The following is a 16,497-nucleotide window of genomic DNA, read 5'->3' as shown; positions in this document are numbered from 1 at the left end:
TGGGGTGTTCCCATGGAGGCGTGGCTCCACCCGTTCGGGGTGGGCCTTGATCGGTGGAGCTATATAAATGAGCTGACTCAAAGAAAGGGAACTGAGTGCAGCTGTGAGTGATATTTTGAAGAGGAGCAAGCTTGCTAGAGAGGAACGTCCTGGGAGAAAGCCATTTTGAGGCCGGAGCTTTGGAGCAGATGCCGGCTGCCTTCCCAGCTAACGGAGGTTTTCTGGACGCCATTGGCCATCCTCCGATGAAGGTACCCGATTGCTGAGGTGTTACCTTGGACATTTTGTGGCCTTAAGACTGTAACTGTGTAGCGAAATAAACCCCCGTTTTATAAAAGCCTATCCATCTCTGGTGTTTTGCATTCTGCAGCATTAGCAAACTAGAACATCCACCTACACGTCCAACATACAATGGTGAGATAAGGACAGGATAACAGCAATAGAACTCTTTTCAAAATGGGAAGAATGGGAAGCAGATAGCAGTTACTGGTCCGTAACAGTTCCAGCCAGGAACATGTCAGCGGTTCCTCTTCTCCAGGATGATGACCATGCCTTGATTAGGATCTGGTTGTGTTTCCTGGGCATATTTGGCTAATCCCTTGTTCTCCTCCTGGGCTCTTAGCTCTACTCTCTGAGACATCTTTCCTTTTCAATAAGAGCCTCCCCATGTTACAGTTGAGCAGCTTTCTCTGTCTGCTTCCTGCATGTAGAAGTTGAGGATGATGAAAATAGAATAGATAGTGGTTATAGATAGTGGTGAAAGTTATGCAGAATTGTCAATGTACTTAGTGTCAAGGAATTATCTGCCTAAATGGTCACAATAATTTTGTCATGTATACTTTATCATCCTAATAAAAGAAAAGCTTTTCGTGCAATTTCAGAGCTTGCAGCTTTATTGAGCGCCTCATAAATTGGGCAGCATCCCATTCAGAAAGTGGAAGGGAGCTCCACTGGGGGAGTGGAAAGGGGGAGCTCATATGCAGTGAACATGGAAGCAAGTGAGGAAATGTTCTGATTGGCTGACATTGTTTCCATTTTACATAGAGAGTTCTTACAAAGTGGGGTGTAGATTTACATTGATTAGTATGGTATGCTTTTCCATTCTGATAAGCTGCCTCTACTGGACTGAAATTATTTTTATCACTAGGTGTTGCTTATCTGCAGTTCTGTTGGTTGTATTCCATTTTCTCAGAAAGCCCCTGGAGGTAAATCGTTTTTGTCTTTTGGAAAAGCACTTCTTGGAGAGCGGTCTTCTCCCAGCAATGCTCAATGCAGGTGGCCGTTTTATTTTACTTAACTGTCCTAATCCAGAACTCATATTCGCTTAGCAATTATTTCCCCATTCCCTCCTCCGTGTTCCTGCCACACTGCTTTCTGTCTCCATGAATTTGCTTATTCTAAGAGAAGGCATACAGTATTTATCCTTTTGTGTCTAGCTTATTTCACTCAACATGAGATCTTCAAGATTCATCCATGTTGTAACATGTATCAGAATTTCATTCCTTTTTATAGCTGAATATTATTCCATTGTATGAATATATCACATTTGTTCATCCATTCATCTATTTGATGGGCACTTGGGTTGCTTCCACCTTTTTGCTACTGTGAATAATATTGCAACAAACATCAGTGTGCAAATATCTGCTTGAGTCCCTGCTTTCAGTTCTTTTAGGTATATATGTAGGAGTAGAATTTCCAGGTCATATGGTGTAATTCCTTTTGAGATAGCCCTTTCTCTATTTTGGGCATTTCAGTCTGCCCTTAAAATTATTGTTTATCTGAGAGTGTCTAACAAAGGATCTTACAGTCATCTGATAAGACTCTAATTTGATCTTTATTGTGAGATCATTTCTTACTTTAAGAATCTTTAACAAGATTTAGGATGAGAAACAGTTTCACTTCCTAAATCAGCACATCTGGGTTCTGGTGGCATACTTAACCTATTTGACCCTGAGAGCAGATTTTTTTTTTTTTTTTTTTTTTTTTTTTTTAATTTCTTGAGGCTTGTTTTATGTCCCAGTTTATGGTCCTTCTGGAGAAAGATCTGTGATCACTAGAGAAGAATGAGTGTCCTGGTGATTTGGGATATAAGGTACTATATATGTCTGTTGAAATTCTCTATATCTCTTTCTTCTTTGTTTGTCTCTCTGTTGGTAGGGCTCCCTTTAGAATCTGAAGTAGGGCAGGTCTTTTATTGGCAAACTCTCTCAGCATTTGTCTGTGAAAAATTTAAGCTCTCCCTCAAATTTGAAGGAGATTTTGCTGGATAAAGTATTCTTGGTTGGAAATTTTTCTCTCTCAGAATTTTAAATATGTCATGCCACTGCCTTCTTGCCTCCATGGTGGCCACTGAGTAGTCACAACTTAGTCTTATGTTGTTTCCTTTGTATGTGGTGAATTGCTTTTCTCTTGCTGCTTTCAGAACCTGCTCCTTCTCTTCAGTATTTGACAGTCTGATCAGAATATGTCTCGGAGTGGGTTTATTTGGATTTATTCTATTTGGAGTTCGCTGGGCATTTATGCTTTGTGTATTTATATTGTGTAGAAGGTTGGGGAAGTTTTCCCCAACAATTTCTTTGAATACTCTTTCTAGACCTTTACCCTTCTCTTCCCCTTCTGGGACACCAATGAGTCTTACATTTGGACGTTTTATTTTATCTATCATATCCCTGAGATCCATTTCGATTTTTTCGATTTTTTTCTCCATTCTTTCTTTTGTTCTTTCATTTTCTGTTCTGTGGGCTTCTAGGACACTGAGATGTTGTTCAGCTTCCTCTAGTCTTGTATTGTGAATATCCAGAGTCTTTTTAATTTGGCCAACAGTTTCTTTTATTTCCATAAGATCTTCTATTTTTTTATTTACTCTTACAATGTCTTCTTTATGTTCTTCTAGGGTCTTTTTTATGTCACTTATATCCTGGGCCATGGTCTTCTTGATGTCCTTTAAATCCTTTGCCATGTTTTCATTCCTTGATTGTAGTTCTTTGATTAATTTTGCGAGGTACTGTGTATCTTCCAATATCTTGATTTGTGTGTTTGGAGTTGGATTCTCCATATCTTCTGGTTTTATCATATGCATTAAGATTTTCTGTTGTTTTTGGCCTCTTGGCATTTGTTTTGCTTGATAGGGTTCTTTCAAGTTGTAAAAAAAAAAGGGATATCGATCTAATTTTTCAGAAACCCAGTTTTGTGACATACACTTTCTCTAACTAACCAGCAGATGGCGTCTGTGAGTCACCTATATCCCTCAAGTCAGTTCTCAACCTTGTTCCTGCGGTGTGTGGGGAAATGATTCTTGTGGGTTCAGTTGGAGAACTCAGTTTGGGTGTGTTGCTGCAGCTGTCTGCCCTGAATGTAGGGTGTGTGTACAGGTGGCCAGGAAGGAAGGGCAGTTTTAATGTTCAAATCCCCCAGGTTCCTGGAGATTCAAGGCCACCACAAGAGTCTAAGCCTTCATTTCAGTTCAGCCCCAGACCCTCTCTCTCGCTGATCCACAAACCACCAGAGTTGGCGTAGCGTCCCTGGGTTCTCCAAGCGGGTCCCCCCTCCCAGCCGTGATCCTCCAGGAGCTCAGCCGAGGGAATGCCGCGCCACATCACCAGTGCGCGCCGTCCCTCAAGGGAAGCCCCGGGCCGTGCGGCGGCGCGCTCTCAGCCTGAAGCAAAAATGGCCGAACGGGGCGTCTCAGCCCCCTCCTCCTTGCACAGTTCCTCCTTCCCAGCTCCGGGACAACTGGCGGGGCTCTGGGCTGTGGGCACGGCCCCAGGCAGGAGTTTATCCAGCCCTCTGGGGGGCCAGCTGCTAGCCACGGGGTTTCTTTCTGCTTCCGGATCTCCCTTCCATTCCCCCGGACCCAAGGGTATCTGCAGCGGACTATCCTCCAGGCCAGACACCGAGACGCTGGCCCAGCCCCCTCTTGCTGTGTTTTACTGTGTGGTTCCCACAATCGCAGCTGCAGCCTCTCCTGGGTTTTTCCCTTTTTTTTTTTTTTTTTAAAGAGTCAGCCTGTCTCCAAACACTGAACCCCGGCTTCCCCAGACCACTGCTCAGCTGCAGGTCTTCCAGCCAGCTTGCTCACTCGTTTCAGAATGCTGACTCCCGGTTTCACCAAGTATATGGCCCCTCTGGAGCTAGGAGCCCTCGTCCAGCTGGTGCATTGCTGTAACCGGTATTCTGGGTCACTTTCTGGTTTTTAGCTAGTGTTTTTCACGGAGGCATTTTTTCGCCCTGTCTCAGCTAGCCGCCATCTTAGTTTTTCAGATTATTTTTTAATACTCTCCTTCTCTATATGATAAAATTATTTTTAATGGTAAGCTTCAAATTATCACATTTTATTACTTATCTTTTAATAAGATTATATTCTACATGGAAGTTAATTTGGAGAGTTTCCGTTCTGTTCATAACATTTGGAATTGTTTGAGCTTGCTTTGGGCACATTTTTCGTCTCCACCTCCTGTGATGCTCCATTATTTCTGCATTTATACTGTTGGTTTGAAATAAAGAATGATACTATCATGATTGTAAAGATAAAAAAACAATCTTGAGTTACTTCAGTTCTGTCATTCTGTATGACCACTTGGAGTGATTCTTTTTTTTTTAATGTTTAAAAATCAAATCAGTGAAACAGTGTTTGGAGTGATCATTTGAAAAGCATGCCAAGCTGAATCTGAATCTAAGGGAAATCTCTCTAGTTTAATACATGTAGCTAAGTGCACATGCATTGGGGACTATCTTTAGTGTACATATGTATTATTCAAACTCAACAGGAACCCCAGCGATTGTTTAGGACTTAGACCAACAAAATATATTTTTTGGGAAAAGAATTTTATTACTGATATTGCTTAGAATTGTTGGTGCATGATGATAATGAAAATAAGATCAACGTAATTGGTATTCCAGATATTATTACTGCATAAGAAAGCACTTAGAACTAAGCAGCATAAAACAGCAACCATTTTATTATGCGTTCAGATTCTGTGGGTCAGGAATTTGGGCAGGGTATGGTAAATTGCCTGTCTGCCATACCCTATTGGTTGAAGCAGCCACAAACCCATCCAGATTCAAAGACAGGGGACTAAACCCCACTTCTTGATGGGAGGCATGTTGGCACGTCTCTGGTCACACGTTATTTACATTCTTCCCATATGCAAATCCTGGCTTGAGGTCCAAGATCTTCTCATCTAAATCAGGTCCAGGTATGGATGAGGCTCTTTAGGTGTGGTTCCTCTTGAGGTAAAAACCTGTGAATGAAAGAGATAAGTTGTCTGCTTCCCACATGCAGTGGTAATACAGGGATAGGATAACTGCAATAGACATTCATTTAAAAAGGGAGAGAACAGGAGATACATAGTCATTGGTCCATAGAAATTCTGATATTCAGTAGGGCATATGTTGTTACTTCCTTAGTTAGGAGTCAGTCCTACTTCCTGGGAGTTGTTCTCTGTGGCTGGAGGCTCTGTCCTCTGAACTCTTGATTCTGCCCTCTGTTTATTTTTCATAAAAATATTCTTCTATTTACAGCTGAGTTTTCTCAGTGTACTTATTTATAAAAGTTTGGAAGTCCAGAAGCCTCTTCTTTTTGAACTATTTTTGTCCCTTTCAGTGTATTCTAGTATTGTGTGCTTTTCTGTATCGATTTATAGACTTACTTCATTATACAAAAGTCAAGTGTACAAATCTCTTTGAGACATGTCCTTCTATACCTTGGATTCTCTGTCAGAATGCTGGGGACAAGAACTTTAAGATTCTTAGAAGACTTATTTGTTAATGGAGAGGATGAGGCATGCCCTTAATTTCCTTAGAAGACCTTTTGTCTGTCTAAAAGGGTCTATATTGTACCATCTTATATTCTGAGTTCTTAACAAAGGATTTTACAGTCATGCTCTTGTATTTATTTTTCCCCTTGAGACCACATTTTCTTGATAGCATCCTGGATTTCATATTTGCCCTGAAATTTTTTCTAACCCATGCTGGCTATAAAGACTGTCCTCAGTTCAATATGTTCCCTCTTTGTTCTAGTTGAAAGTGGAGTAATTTGTTCTTTTGTCCATCTCTCCTCTCATGATTTACACCATAGGTGGTCAGGTGCTGTCTTCAATACTCAGCATGAAAATTTCCTTCGCTAGATCTTGAGTTCATTCAGCACATGCTTCCTAGTTTCCACTACCTGGGCAACATTGCAGCCAAACTTTTCACTACTGCATAACAAGGGTCCCCTTGCTCTCATTTTCCAATAAAATTTTCCTCACTTTTCTTTAGGCCCTAATTAAGGCCCATCTTTCTTTCACTAAACCATCTCTTCTAGGACTTTCTATCTTCCTCCTGCTCACAAAGCCAGTCTCATGTTTTAGGTTTTTTGTTATTGCAACACCTCACTTCCAGGTTTTAAATACTGTTCCAAATTCTCTGTAACAATCCACTCCAAACTTTGTGGCAGTGAGGACCATTTTACTATGATCATGAATTCCATGGGTCAGGAATTTAGACAGGGCAAAATGGAGATGAGTCATCTCCATTCTACTATGTTTAGGCAATCGTTACAGTGAGATTTGGGGGTTCTTGGGAAGGAGTAAGTGCATTTTGCATGTGGGAGTAAAGGAAGTAAGATGTGGCTGGAGGACTGATTGTGGACGTATCAAATTATTTGATTCTCTTCCCATTGAGAGATGGAGTCTAAGTTTCTTCCCCTGAATTGCTGTGAGCTTGTGGCTGCTCTGACCAACAGAGTATGGCAGAAGTGAGTCTGTGTCACTTTTGAGGCTGGGTCGTAAGAGGTCACATAGCTTGCTCCTGGTTCTCTTGAAGTACTTGCCCTCAGGATGCTCCCTCTCAGAACCCATCTGCCGTAGTGTGAGAAGCCTAAGCCAGGTGTGGATAGAGAGGCCACATACAGATGCTCTTGTGAAGGAAACTGGCTGAGCCCATCCTTCAACCTTCACAGACCAGCACCAGACTGGGAAGTGAAGTCATCTCAGAAGTGGATTTCTGGTACTGGGTCTTCCAGCTCCCAAATGTTGGAGTCATCCCTAGCCATATAAGTCTTCCCAGATACCATGGAACAGAGAAAAGCCATCCTGACTGTGCCCTGTCTGAACTCCTGACCCACAGAATCCACATGCATAATAAATGGCTGTTGTTTTACACAACCAAGTTTTTAGGTGGTTTGTCATGCACCTGAAGTAACTGGACAGATCAGTTTTGTTATTGTTTTTAGCTTCTTTGTGGACAGTGCACCTCTTTATTGCCTTCACCTGGGTGGTACTGTGCCCTTCACCTTGTTCTCGAGTCCACTTTTGGGCTCTTCTTTCTCTTCTCCAAATTCTGCTTGCCAATTGAATGTTCTTGGTTCTTTCTCTTCTCTATATTCTGCCTATCAATTGAATGGCTCTCTCTTATCTCTCTTCTCTCATAACTTATCAAACACAGCTGAAAGAAATGAATTGGCCTTTTCAGCCTTCTGCCTAGAAATTTCCTTGGTCACATTCCCATTTATTATGAACATCTTCTATCTTCCAGATTTTTGCAGACAACAGTTTTGCCAGTTGTTCACTACTACAAAATATAGATGATCTTTTTTTCAAGCTTCCAGTGACACTTTCCTCACTGCCTTTTCCAGCATCCACTAACAGCTTGTTTGCCATTCCTCCAGTTTTCATCATCAGTCTTTTCACTGTTCTTCTGGAGTCTACCTGCTGCCTGGTCCCAAAATCAATGCCACATGTTTTAGGTTTTTGTTATTATAGCACCCCACTTCTGTGTCAGTTTCTGTCTCAGTGATGGCATAAAAAACCATCCCCAAACCTAGTTTTGGTTTATTACATCAGCCACGTATTTGCTCATAAGTCCGTGAGTTGGCAATTTGGCCTGGGATTAACTGGGCAATTCTTCCGGTCTTGCCTGGGCTTTCACACGTGTGTGTAGTTAGTTGGCAGTTTGGCTGGCCCCACATGACCACAGCCAAATGTCTGGGGCTTCAGCTGGAAGGGATGGGATGACTGGAGTATCTGGGGGTGCTCTCCTTCCAAGAGAACGAGAATGGAAGTTGCATGGCCTTTTGAAGTTGGGAAGTCAGATGAAATCACTTCTGCCACCTTCCATTGCTCAAAAGCAAGTCCCAAGGCCAGCTCAGATTCAGGAGGCAGGGGGTGGAGAGGATCTTCCTGAGACATCCCTAGCCATACAAGTCTTTTTACAAGTGTCACTATTTTCCTGAGTTTGAATACATGTAAACATGTACAGGGGAACAAAAGGAAAACATACTTAGGCAGGCCTTGAGCAGCAAAGGGCCCAGGCTGTTGAACACTTATTTGATTTCTTAGTATTGTATCAGGTGTGCAGTGGACTCTTCATAAATTCTTGTTGATGCTTTCACAAGATATCTATGAATCTATTGGTTTTCTTCCTGATTAATTGGTATCTACATTATTTAGACAGCTGAATCTTTGGGAAAGATTGTGAGCACTTGATCCCATCTCTGTCGAATCTAAATATTTGTTACATTCTAAAATGTCAACCAAAGAAAAAATTATGAAAATTTTCCCTTTCTTGTCCATAATGAGCTAAGAAGTCTATAGAACAATGGCCAGAATATTTGAAAATAATACTAGGATTTGGTTGTTGTTTGGGCAGTAGAAAATAGAAAAAGAAAAAGAGAGAGAAGGCCTTAAACTTTGGGAGTTTATTATAGCTAATAACTATCCACTAAACCCATACCCACGTCCAATTGTTTATATAACCAGGGAATCCCAAAGGAACAAAGAGTAATTGTACCCAAAAGGAAGAAGTAAACACTAAGACTGTACCCTGACAGGTATCACACTGGAGGCGGATTGGTAGTGGTTTGTAGGTGGGCAGGAGAAGCCCTAAACCAGAGGACTTGTGTTTACAGAATGAAACTTAGAGTGAGAAAGAGAGAGAAAGGCCACAAAACTGAAAAATAACCCTCTTGAAGACATCAGGGCTGGAGAACATGGGTGCTGAAGAAGACAAATGCTTCAGGTGCAGAAGAAACACATATTTAACACATAATTTTTAAAACCTATTAATAGAAAGAAAAACCAGACTACATAAATTTTAAAATCTTAAGATGATGAACATGTAACTATCTGATGGAGAGATGGAGATAGATTTTGTAAAATACCATAGCCTAAGTATACTCACCTTGCCTTTAGGATTTCTTGGCCTCAGCTCTGTTTAGAAAATGAGATTGCCAAGCACCTGCATCCTGAGCCAGCAGCCTTGTATTACAATCAAAGTGGAACTCAAGCCTTACTTTAAAATGATTGTTCCCATAGGTGGTACACTGTATCAGCAACATTCTGATGTAGGTTTTGTGCTTGCCTTCTTCCCTTTTGTGTCCTCTCCCAGTTAGGTGTCATGGAGGGTTCTCAGAACCATAACAAGTTCTGAGTTCATGATGGCTTAGGGTATTATATCTCTCCCCACCCCCACCCCCCCAGGGGTATTTACATCTTTATAAGCACTCCTGAAAGACTCTGGACACAACGACTATAGATGGTGGTGGAAACTCTAACAGGCTTGGTGTCTTTTTTTTGAGGGCTCATATTAGTCAAGATTCTCCAGAGAATCAGAACTGACAGGAGATACATATGTATATACACACACACCACACACATATACATCTGTACATAAATATTAAGAGATTTATTTATGTGAATTGGCTCACGTGATTGAGGAGAGTGGCATGACTGAATTCCATAATACAAGCTGCAAGTTGGAAGCTCTGATGAAGGTGGTGTTGAACTCCCCAGGAGAAGCTGGCTGCAGAAGTAGAGACAGAAATTTTTTCTAACTGCTGAAATCCTTAGTTCTCGCTTTAAGGCCTCTAACTGATTGAATGAGGAGACTGCTCTCATTGACGAAGGTAATCTCCTTTGTTAATTATAGATGTGCTCAGTCCTATGTGCAATCAACTATCTAATGATTTAAAACCCTCTACTAAATACCCACCCAGTAACAATTAGGCCAGGGCTTGCTTGACCAAGCAACTGGACACTATAATTTAGCCAAGTTGACACATGAACTTAACCATCACAGATGTGTTTTCTGACTGCCCTTCAAATTGCTTCACATGAATACTTTTTTACCCATCTGCCTACTTGTCAAGTCACTCTGAACTTTGGAATCTCTCTTATGCTACATCGCTCTCTTCATTTCCATCACTTCATCTGTTCATTCCTTTCCTGTAGTTGATGCCAATGGCTGATTCTATGAATAGTTCTTGCTGTGTTTTGGTATGTTCTTGCGGTGTCAGTTGATGTATTATTTAGGTCTTTGCAGAGAGTGTACTGGTGGGCATGAAAAGGCCCGTTTGGGGTCATCAGCTCAGTGCTCCACAACTACCTATTTGTCCTTGAATGCAGCAAGGGGGAGGAACTGCAATGGAAATATGCTGTTTTATTAGTGAATAAAATACTTAATTATTCCTTTCCTGCTCTAATGTGCTGTGATGCTTCCTGTCTCTGGAGTTCTGTTTAATTTTTTTCTTCAGATTTCTCCTAAAAACTTGAAACACCACTTCAAAAAAATCCAGAAAGATATTTTCCTCCTGGCTGTAAGGGAGGCAGATTTACAGAGGGCTTTCCAACATATTTCCACTGATATTTGGAACATTTCTATCACTCACACTAATAGAAAAAGTTTCTCACCTTTATTTTTAGTTATGACTAAAATGTAACTGGATTAGAGGTAGCCTGTGTTTTGGAAACTAGTGGCACTTTAGAAGTGTCCTGTCACTTCCGTGGCCCGTTAAAGTTTCCATTTGTTCCAGTTATTACCCACATTTACTTTAGCAATTGATTTTAATTGATTTAACTTTTGCTTCTAGAACTGCAGTTCCCATGTTAGAAGAGCAGTTGTCACGTGCTTCTCAGCGGGGTGCTGTGGTCGTCACGGAAACAGGCCTGTCCGGTACTGCAAAAGATGCCACTCAAACCATCACAGTAATGAAGTGGGGGCCGCCGCGGAGACCCACCTCTACCAGACGTCCCCCCCGCCCATCAACACTCGGGAGTGTGGTGCGGAGGAGCTGGTCTGCGCTGTGGAGGCCGTGATTAGGTAAACTGCGGCTGATTCTTAGCTCTGAACTCCCTCCGCACATGGAGATTTATAATTTAATTCAACTGCAAATGCCCTCAGCCCGGTAGCTCACCTTCCTACGGTGTTACAATGATGATGCTTTAATTCATTCATCCAATAAATGTTTTTATCAAATGTCAGTTATGTGTCACTGTATTAGGCACTTGGGAGACAGAAGAAAATAAAATGTAGTGTCTGCCCTCAAGGCCCTCAGGGTCTAGTAGAGACTATAAACACACAAGCATATAATTATAATCCAGTCGGATGAGCGCAGTAATAGCCTTGAGCCCAGGAAATGCTACTGGAATGAAGGGGAGGAGCCGGTCAGAGTGAGGGGTGGGGCAGAGACATGTCTGAGTTTTGACTGACAGTAGACGCTAGCCAGTGGGGAGAGGGGAAAGATGACAAGCCCGAGCCAATCTGCACGGTCTAAGAGCGTGGTACCGTAGAACTCCAAATAATTCGGTATTGGGGAAAACCGTGCAGTAAGATCCTGGATGGCGCTGGGTTTTTCTCCATCTATCACATGGCGGAAAAGGGAGCTTTAAAAATTATGACGTCTAGAGTTGTTCTCTTTTTGTATAATATTCATTGAGGCAAGATTTTTTAAGATAAAAAATAATATTAGCATGCACTTTTTAAAGACTAGGGACAAAGTCTTTCATTTTTCTCTTATCCCAGTGGTTGACATATTATGATATAAGTGCAATAAATATTTGTAAAATAAAAAGTTACAGAATGCTTGGGAAAAGACCCCCCCCCCAAAAAAAAATCAGCCGTATTGCTATCATCATGTTTTGCACCTTCTTCTAGTTTTATTCAAATGCATGTTTTATTTATATAACAGTAACCACAGTGTATCCACGATTCTTTTTGATATAACATTATACCCTTTGCTCTTTTCTTTGTTGCCCTGTATAGTTTCTGTATTTATCGTTTTAAGTGGATACATAATAGTCATCTAGATACATCTTATTTTCCTCTTTCATTAGACATTAAGATTACTCCCATTTTTTTCTACTGTAAGTAACTCTGGAAAATATTTTTGTGCAAAGTGCTGTTCCTATATTTTTTTTATTTTCTTAGGGTAGATTTCAGATGTGAGTTGATTGGGTCAAAAGGTGTGACTATTTTAATGCCTTTTGATACATTAGCAAATTGCTTTTCAAAGCAAGTATATAAATTTACAGAGCTGTATGAAATTGCTAGCTTTTGCTGCACCCTTGCCAACATTGGGTATTATTATTATTTTTCAAATTACTTGTTCAGCAGATTGAAAAATGAATCTTTATTGCATCACTTTCTGATCTTTGAATACTAGATATTGAATATTTTTCCATTTGTGTACAAGTTCTCCAGTTTCTCCTTGTATCATGCATTTTCTGTCCACCTAGCTTCAAGAGAGATGTAGGAGACACATTGACTTCTAGTGGGATGATTGGTGAACCAGATGTCAAAGTCAGAAGTCAGTTCTGCTGGACCCTGATTGTAGGAAGCAGCCTCTTGGTGCCTCGGTTTGTCTTTGAAATGGAGACGGAGGGCAAAATAATAAGGAAATGTAAATAGGCCTCCTGGACTAATTCCCACCAATCTGGAGGAGAGCAATTAACGATGTATTCCTGAAATAATTGGCCCTGACTAGGTGGCAGTCTGTCATGTGTTTCAGATAGCCTAATTGGAAATAACTCCTCTTTCACAGCTTGTTGAAAGAAGCCGAGTTCCACGCGGAGCAGCGGGAATACGAGCTGAATCGCCGGAGGCAGCTGGGACTCTCCTCTTCCCACCATTCCTTGGACAATACTGACTTTGATAACAAGGACGATGATAAACATGACCAGCGACTGCTTAGTCAATTTGGAATATGGTTCTTAGTAAGAAAAAGAAGTTAACTCTTCTCCACTTTCTTATTTCTCATTCCAAGATTGCACCGATGAGGAATGTCTTCTGTTCTTTTTAAAGAAGTAAATAGTAGTGAAAAATTAAATCTAGAAATGTGACTTTACTCTAGGACAGTGGCTCTCAACCCTGGGCTGCACATTGGATTTACCTGGGAACCGAGACAAATAAAACCAGAATGTTCAGTATTTTAAAAACAACTCCCCAGCTGATTCTAATGAATAGCCAGGTGTTGAAACCTTCTATACCAGGGCATAGATTGGTTGAAATGCACATTTTGGCAGGAAACAAATGGGGAAGTTGCTGGCTATATTGTCAAACACTGGATTCAACATGATGTAGAGATAATTCACATCCCAACATCTATATATATATATGATTTTTTTTGGAAGTTCAGTCACTGTGGAGCTTTTTGTGTATTTATGGCAATGTCTGTGAGAGCAGCCAAATAGAAATTATAGCCAAACTAACCAGTGTGACCCTTTTAGCAGGGACTGTGATTGCTATTGCCTTATTCAACTGCAACATGCAGTCAGTAGAGATCAACACACAGACCAAAAGTCCCAAGCAAGCTGAATTTGCCAGTTGTGCAAAGAAGCAAGCTTTTGTTTTTGCATATTAGATACATGGATTAAGTCCTCATAGTGATGCATCTGTTTTATGTTTTCACGTTGTCCCCTGAAAAAGTCTTTACAAAATTGTGGTTTAATTGTTGATTTCTCATGTCTTGCTACCTAGAACTTATGATCTAATAGCAAAATGACTACTGCTGTGAACTCTTTGAAGGCAGGGAAGGTGTTTTATTTTTTGTGCTCAGTGAATGTTTATTTCAGAATGAATGGAAGGATGAATGAATGATAAGCTGTTTTAAGATGACTGTTTGTAATGTGGTGAATTCAAGGTGGTGGTGCATAGTGACAGAATTATTACTGATACAAAATTCTTAGCTGAATCTGATAATTTTAGCTCATTTTTTTTACAGAAGATATTGATGAAATATCATTTTAAAGACAGCTTTTTAAAAGAATTTATCTAGTGCAGATTACATAATAGATTTCTTGTAGAATAGGACTTGTTGGAAGTGAAATACAGACTGGACACTATTGTTGCAATCCATTTCTTCCTGTAGAGGGGAACAGTTTCCTAGATAAGCACCTTATCATTTGTAAAACTGCCTATTTCAAATGGATTATCTGGGACCTCTTTTTAATTTTCTTTTCTTTTTTTTTTTTTTTTGTCATAATGATGTAAAGCTGGATGGAGGCTAAAGCAGGGCTCTAATCTGCCTATTTTCAGGTGAGCCTCTGCACACCCAGTGAGAACACGCCCACGGAGAGCCTGGCCAGGCTGGTGGCCATGGTGTTTCAATGGTTTCACTCCACGGCATATATGATGGATGATGAAGTCGGGAGTTTGGTGGAAAAACTGAAGCCTCAGTTTGTCACCAAGTGGTTGAAGACAGTATGTGATGTCCGCTTTGATGTCATGGTCATGTGCCTTCTTCCCAAACCCATGGAGTTTGCCAGGGTAAGTGGAGGCCCACGTCTTGAACCTTGGTGGAGAGGAGAAGCACACTTTAGCTAGTAGACTGTTATCAGTGTCTGTAGAAGAGGAATGTCTCTCCTTATTTTAATCAGTGCAGCTAACTGGATCTTTTATGGGAACTACATTTGGTTTGATGTGCTGCTTTGATGTTGGTTTGGAATGGGAAAGGATGGCAAGATAATTCATTGATATCTTTAAGAACCTAAGGGGATAGTCTTTCTTGACACTGATGAATATTTTTATTAAGAAACAACAACAACAAAAATGGTTCTGTGTGAGGTTGCTCAGGCTCAGTCCCTTTATGGTCTATGGCCTGTGGAAAGGCTACCCTTCAGTGAGGGGGAGTTCCTGTGGGTTCACATATATTTCTGGAGATGAATGGCAGGCATCCCTGCCCTGACATTTGAAATGCCGGAAAGGTCCAGGGACTGCCGGGTGCTCCTTTTCCTCTGGTTGGTAGGACAAATAACTCTGTGCTTATCCCCTTGCTTCTGCCTCAGTGGATCAAGGCTTCAGATGTGCAGCAGGGAAGACCCTATATTTCTGGAATACAATATAATTTAAATCTAACCTAGCAAGGTGGGTACCCAGAATCAGTTTTTGGCAGCAATACATGAAATTTTTTTCAAGGTATTTTCTAAGTTTTATTTTTGTGATTTTCTTCTTACTTTCAAAAAGGTCTTGAGACAATTTTCAGTTTAAAGCAGTTTAAAAATAAGACATTTAAGGATGCAGCAGAACACAGGCCATCTAAAGGGGTAGCTATTGTATGATTTCTGAGACCCAGAGTGTCTAAAGGATGTATCAAAACATACATCTTTCTTCTTTGCTGCCACCTACTGACTCACATGTAACATTGAAGTTTTGCATAATGGAATTTTCCCATTTCCTGGCATTCTTTGTGTTTGATATGTTTTCTGTGATTATTTCTTTTGGAATAGTGAAGGCTTGGTGTGATCTGAAAGAAGAAATGATTACATGGCCAAAGGAACCTCAGCAATGATATATTCCAAGATCTCAACATTGTAGTGCTAGGTCCTTTGAGTCTGTGTCTGTAGCTACCACCCCCACCCCCGACACACACACTATTCCAGAAATATAGACACTTCTTTAAAATATTCAGACAATTATCTAGGATTTTGGTCAGTATGTCACCAAAGAGATATTGAGATTTAAAATTGAATTAATTTGGTTCTTTGGATTAACTTAGAATTCTGATGTAATAATTAAAATTTTAAAGTTGGGTTCATTTAAAATAAGATAATTTCCCACATATCTTGTGTTGCATGGTAAAGACTTAAGACCAGCAACCTTTTCTACTTTGATGCTTATAATAAGAATATAGGCTCCTTATCTAACAACAGAATTATAAGCAGAACTAAATTCCTTTTTAAAATTATTTTTCTGCTGTATAAAATGAAGATAATACTTAAGTAGTAAAACATGCCAGTCTGTTTTATTCATGGATTCAATCAACCTTAAAGCATTCTTAGGGGAAAAACAGTTACAGAATATGTAGCATAAGGGGAAAGAAGCACTCTAGTCCATTTTATTTTCCATAATGAAAAATCTTCAATACAGAATGTATAGTAGTAGAAACCTGTATTCCTCTGAAGCTCAAGTTAAACTGCACATATTTTAATGGGTTAGTCAGACTTTGGAAATAATAATTTTCCAAAAGTATGCTTATCCTGTAGGAATACATCTTTGGGATTTTAAGTCATGTGTGATTTGGAAATTCTGCAGTAGCATGGTTCAAATTTAATTGGATATTAATATTTGGACCTATTTGCTAATTGCTCCTTGTGGTTTGTGAATTCTTACACATCTCACTCTGAGGAATTTTGGCTTAGGATTCAGATGTAATGGGTCATGGTTTTTTACTGTACTCGTTTCCTTTAGGAAGTCCTGGAGTATAATTGTAGCAAGTGCATTTGTTATTTTTCTCTGTGGCTTTGG

General features: G+C 40.3%; 1 protein-coding gene across 10 annotated transcripts in view; it reads left to right on the top strand.

The window, feature by feature from the left end:
* Positions 1 to 16,497, top strand: part of UNC79 (unc-79 homolog, NALCN channel complex subunit) — a 348,180-nt gene that overhangs the window by 161,390 nt on the left and 170,293 nt on the right. For all 10 annotated transcript variants that reach the window (XM_037832001.1, XM_037832000.1, XM_037832003.1 and 7 more), the window contains exons 12-14: positions 10,847 to 11,076; positions 12,797 to 12,968; positions 14,290 to 14,520. In XM_037832001.1, the coding sequence (XP_037687929.1) occupies positions 10,847 to 11,076; positions 12,797 to 12,968; positions 14,290 to 14,520 (633 nt within the window). The remainder of the gene's footprint in view (positions 1 to 10,846; positions 11,077 to 12,796; positions 12,969 to 14,289; positions 14,521 to 16,497) is intronic.

This window comes from Choloepus didactylus, chromosome 4 (assembly GCF_015220235.1).
Source record: "Choloepus didactylus isolate mChoDid1 chromosome 4, mChoDid1.pri, whole genome shotgun sequence".
NCBI lineage: Eukaryota > Metazoa > Chordata > Mammalia > Pilosa > Megalonychidae > Choloepus > Choloepus didactylus.
This window is presented reverse-complemented; position numbering and strand designations above follow the sequence as displayed.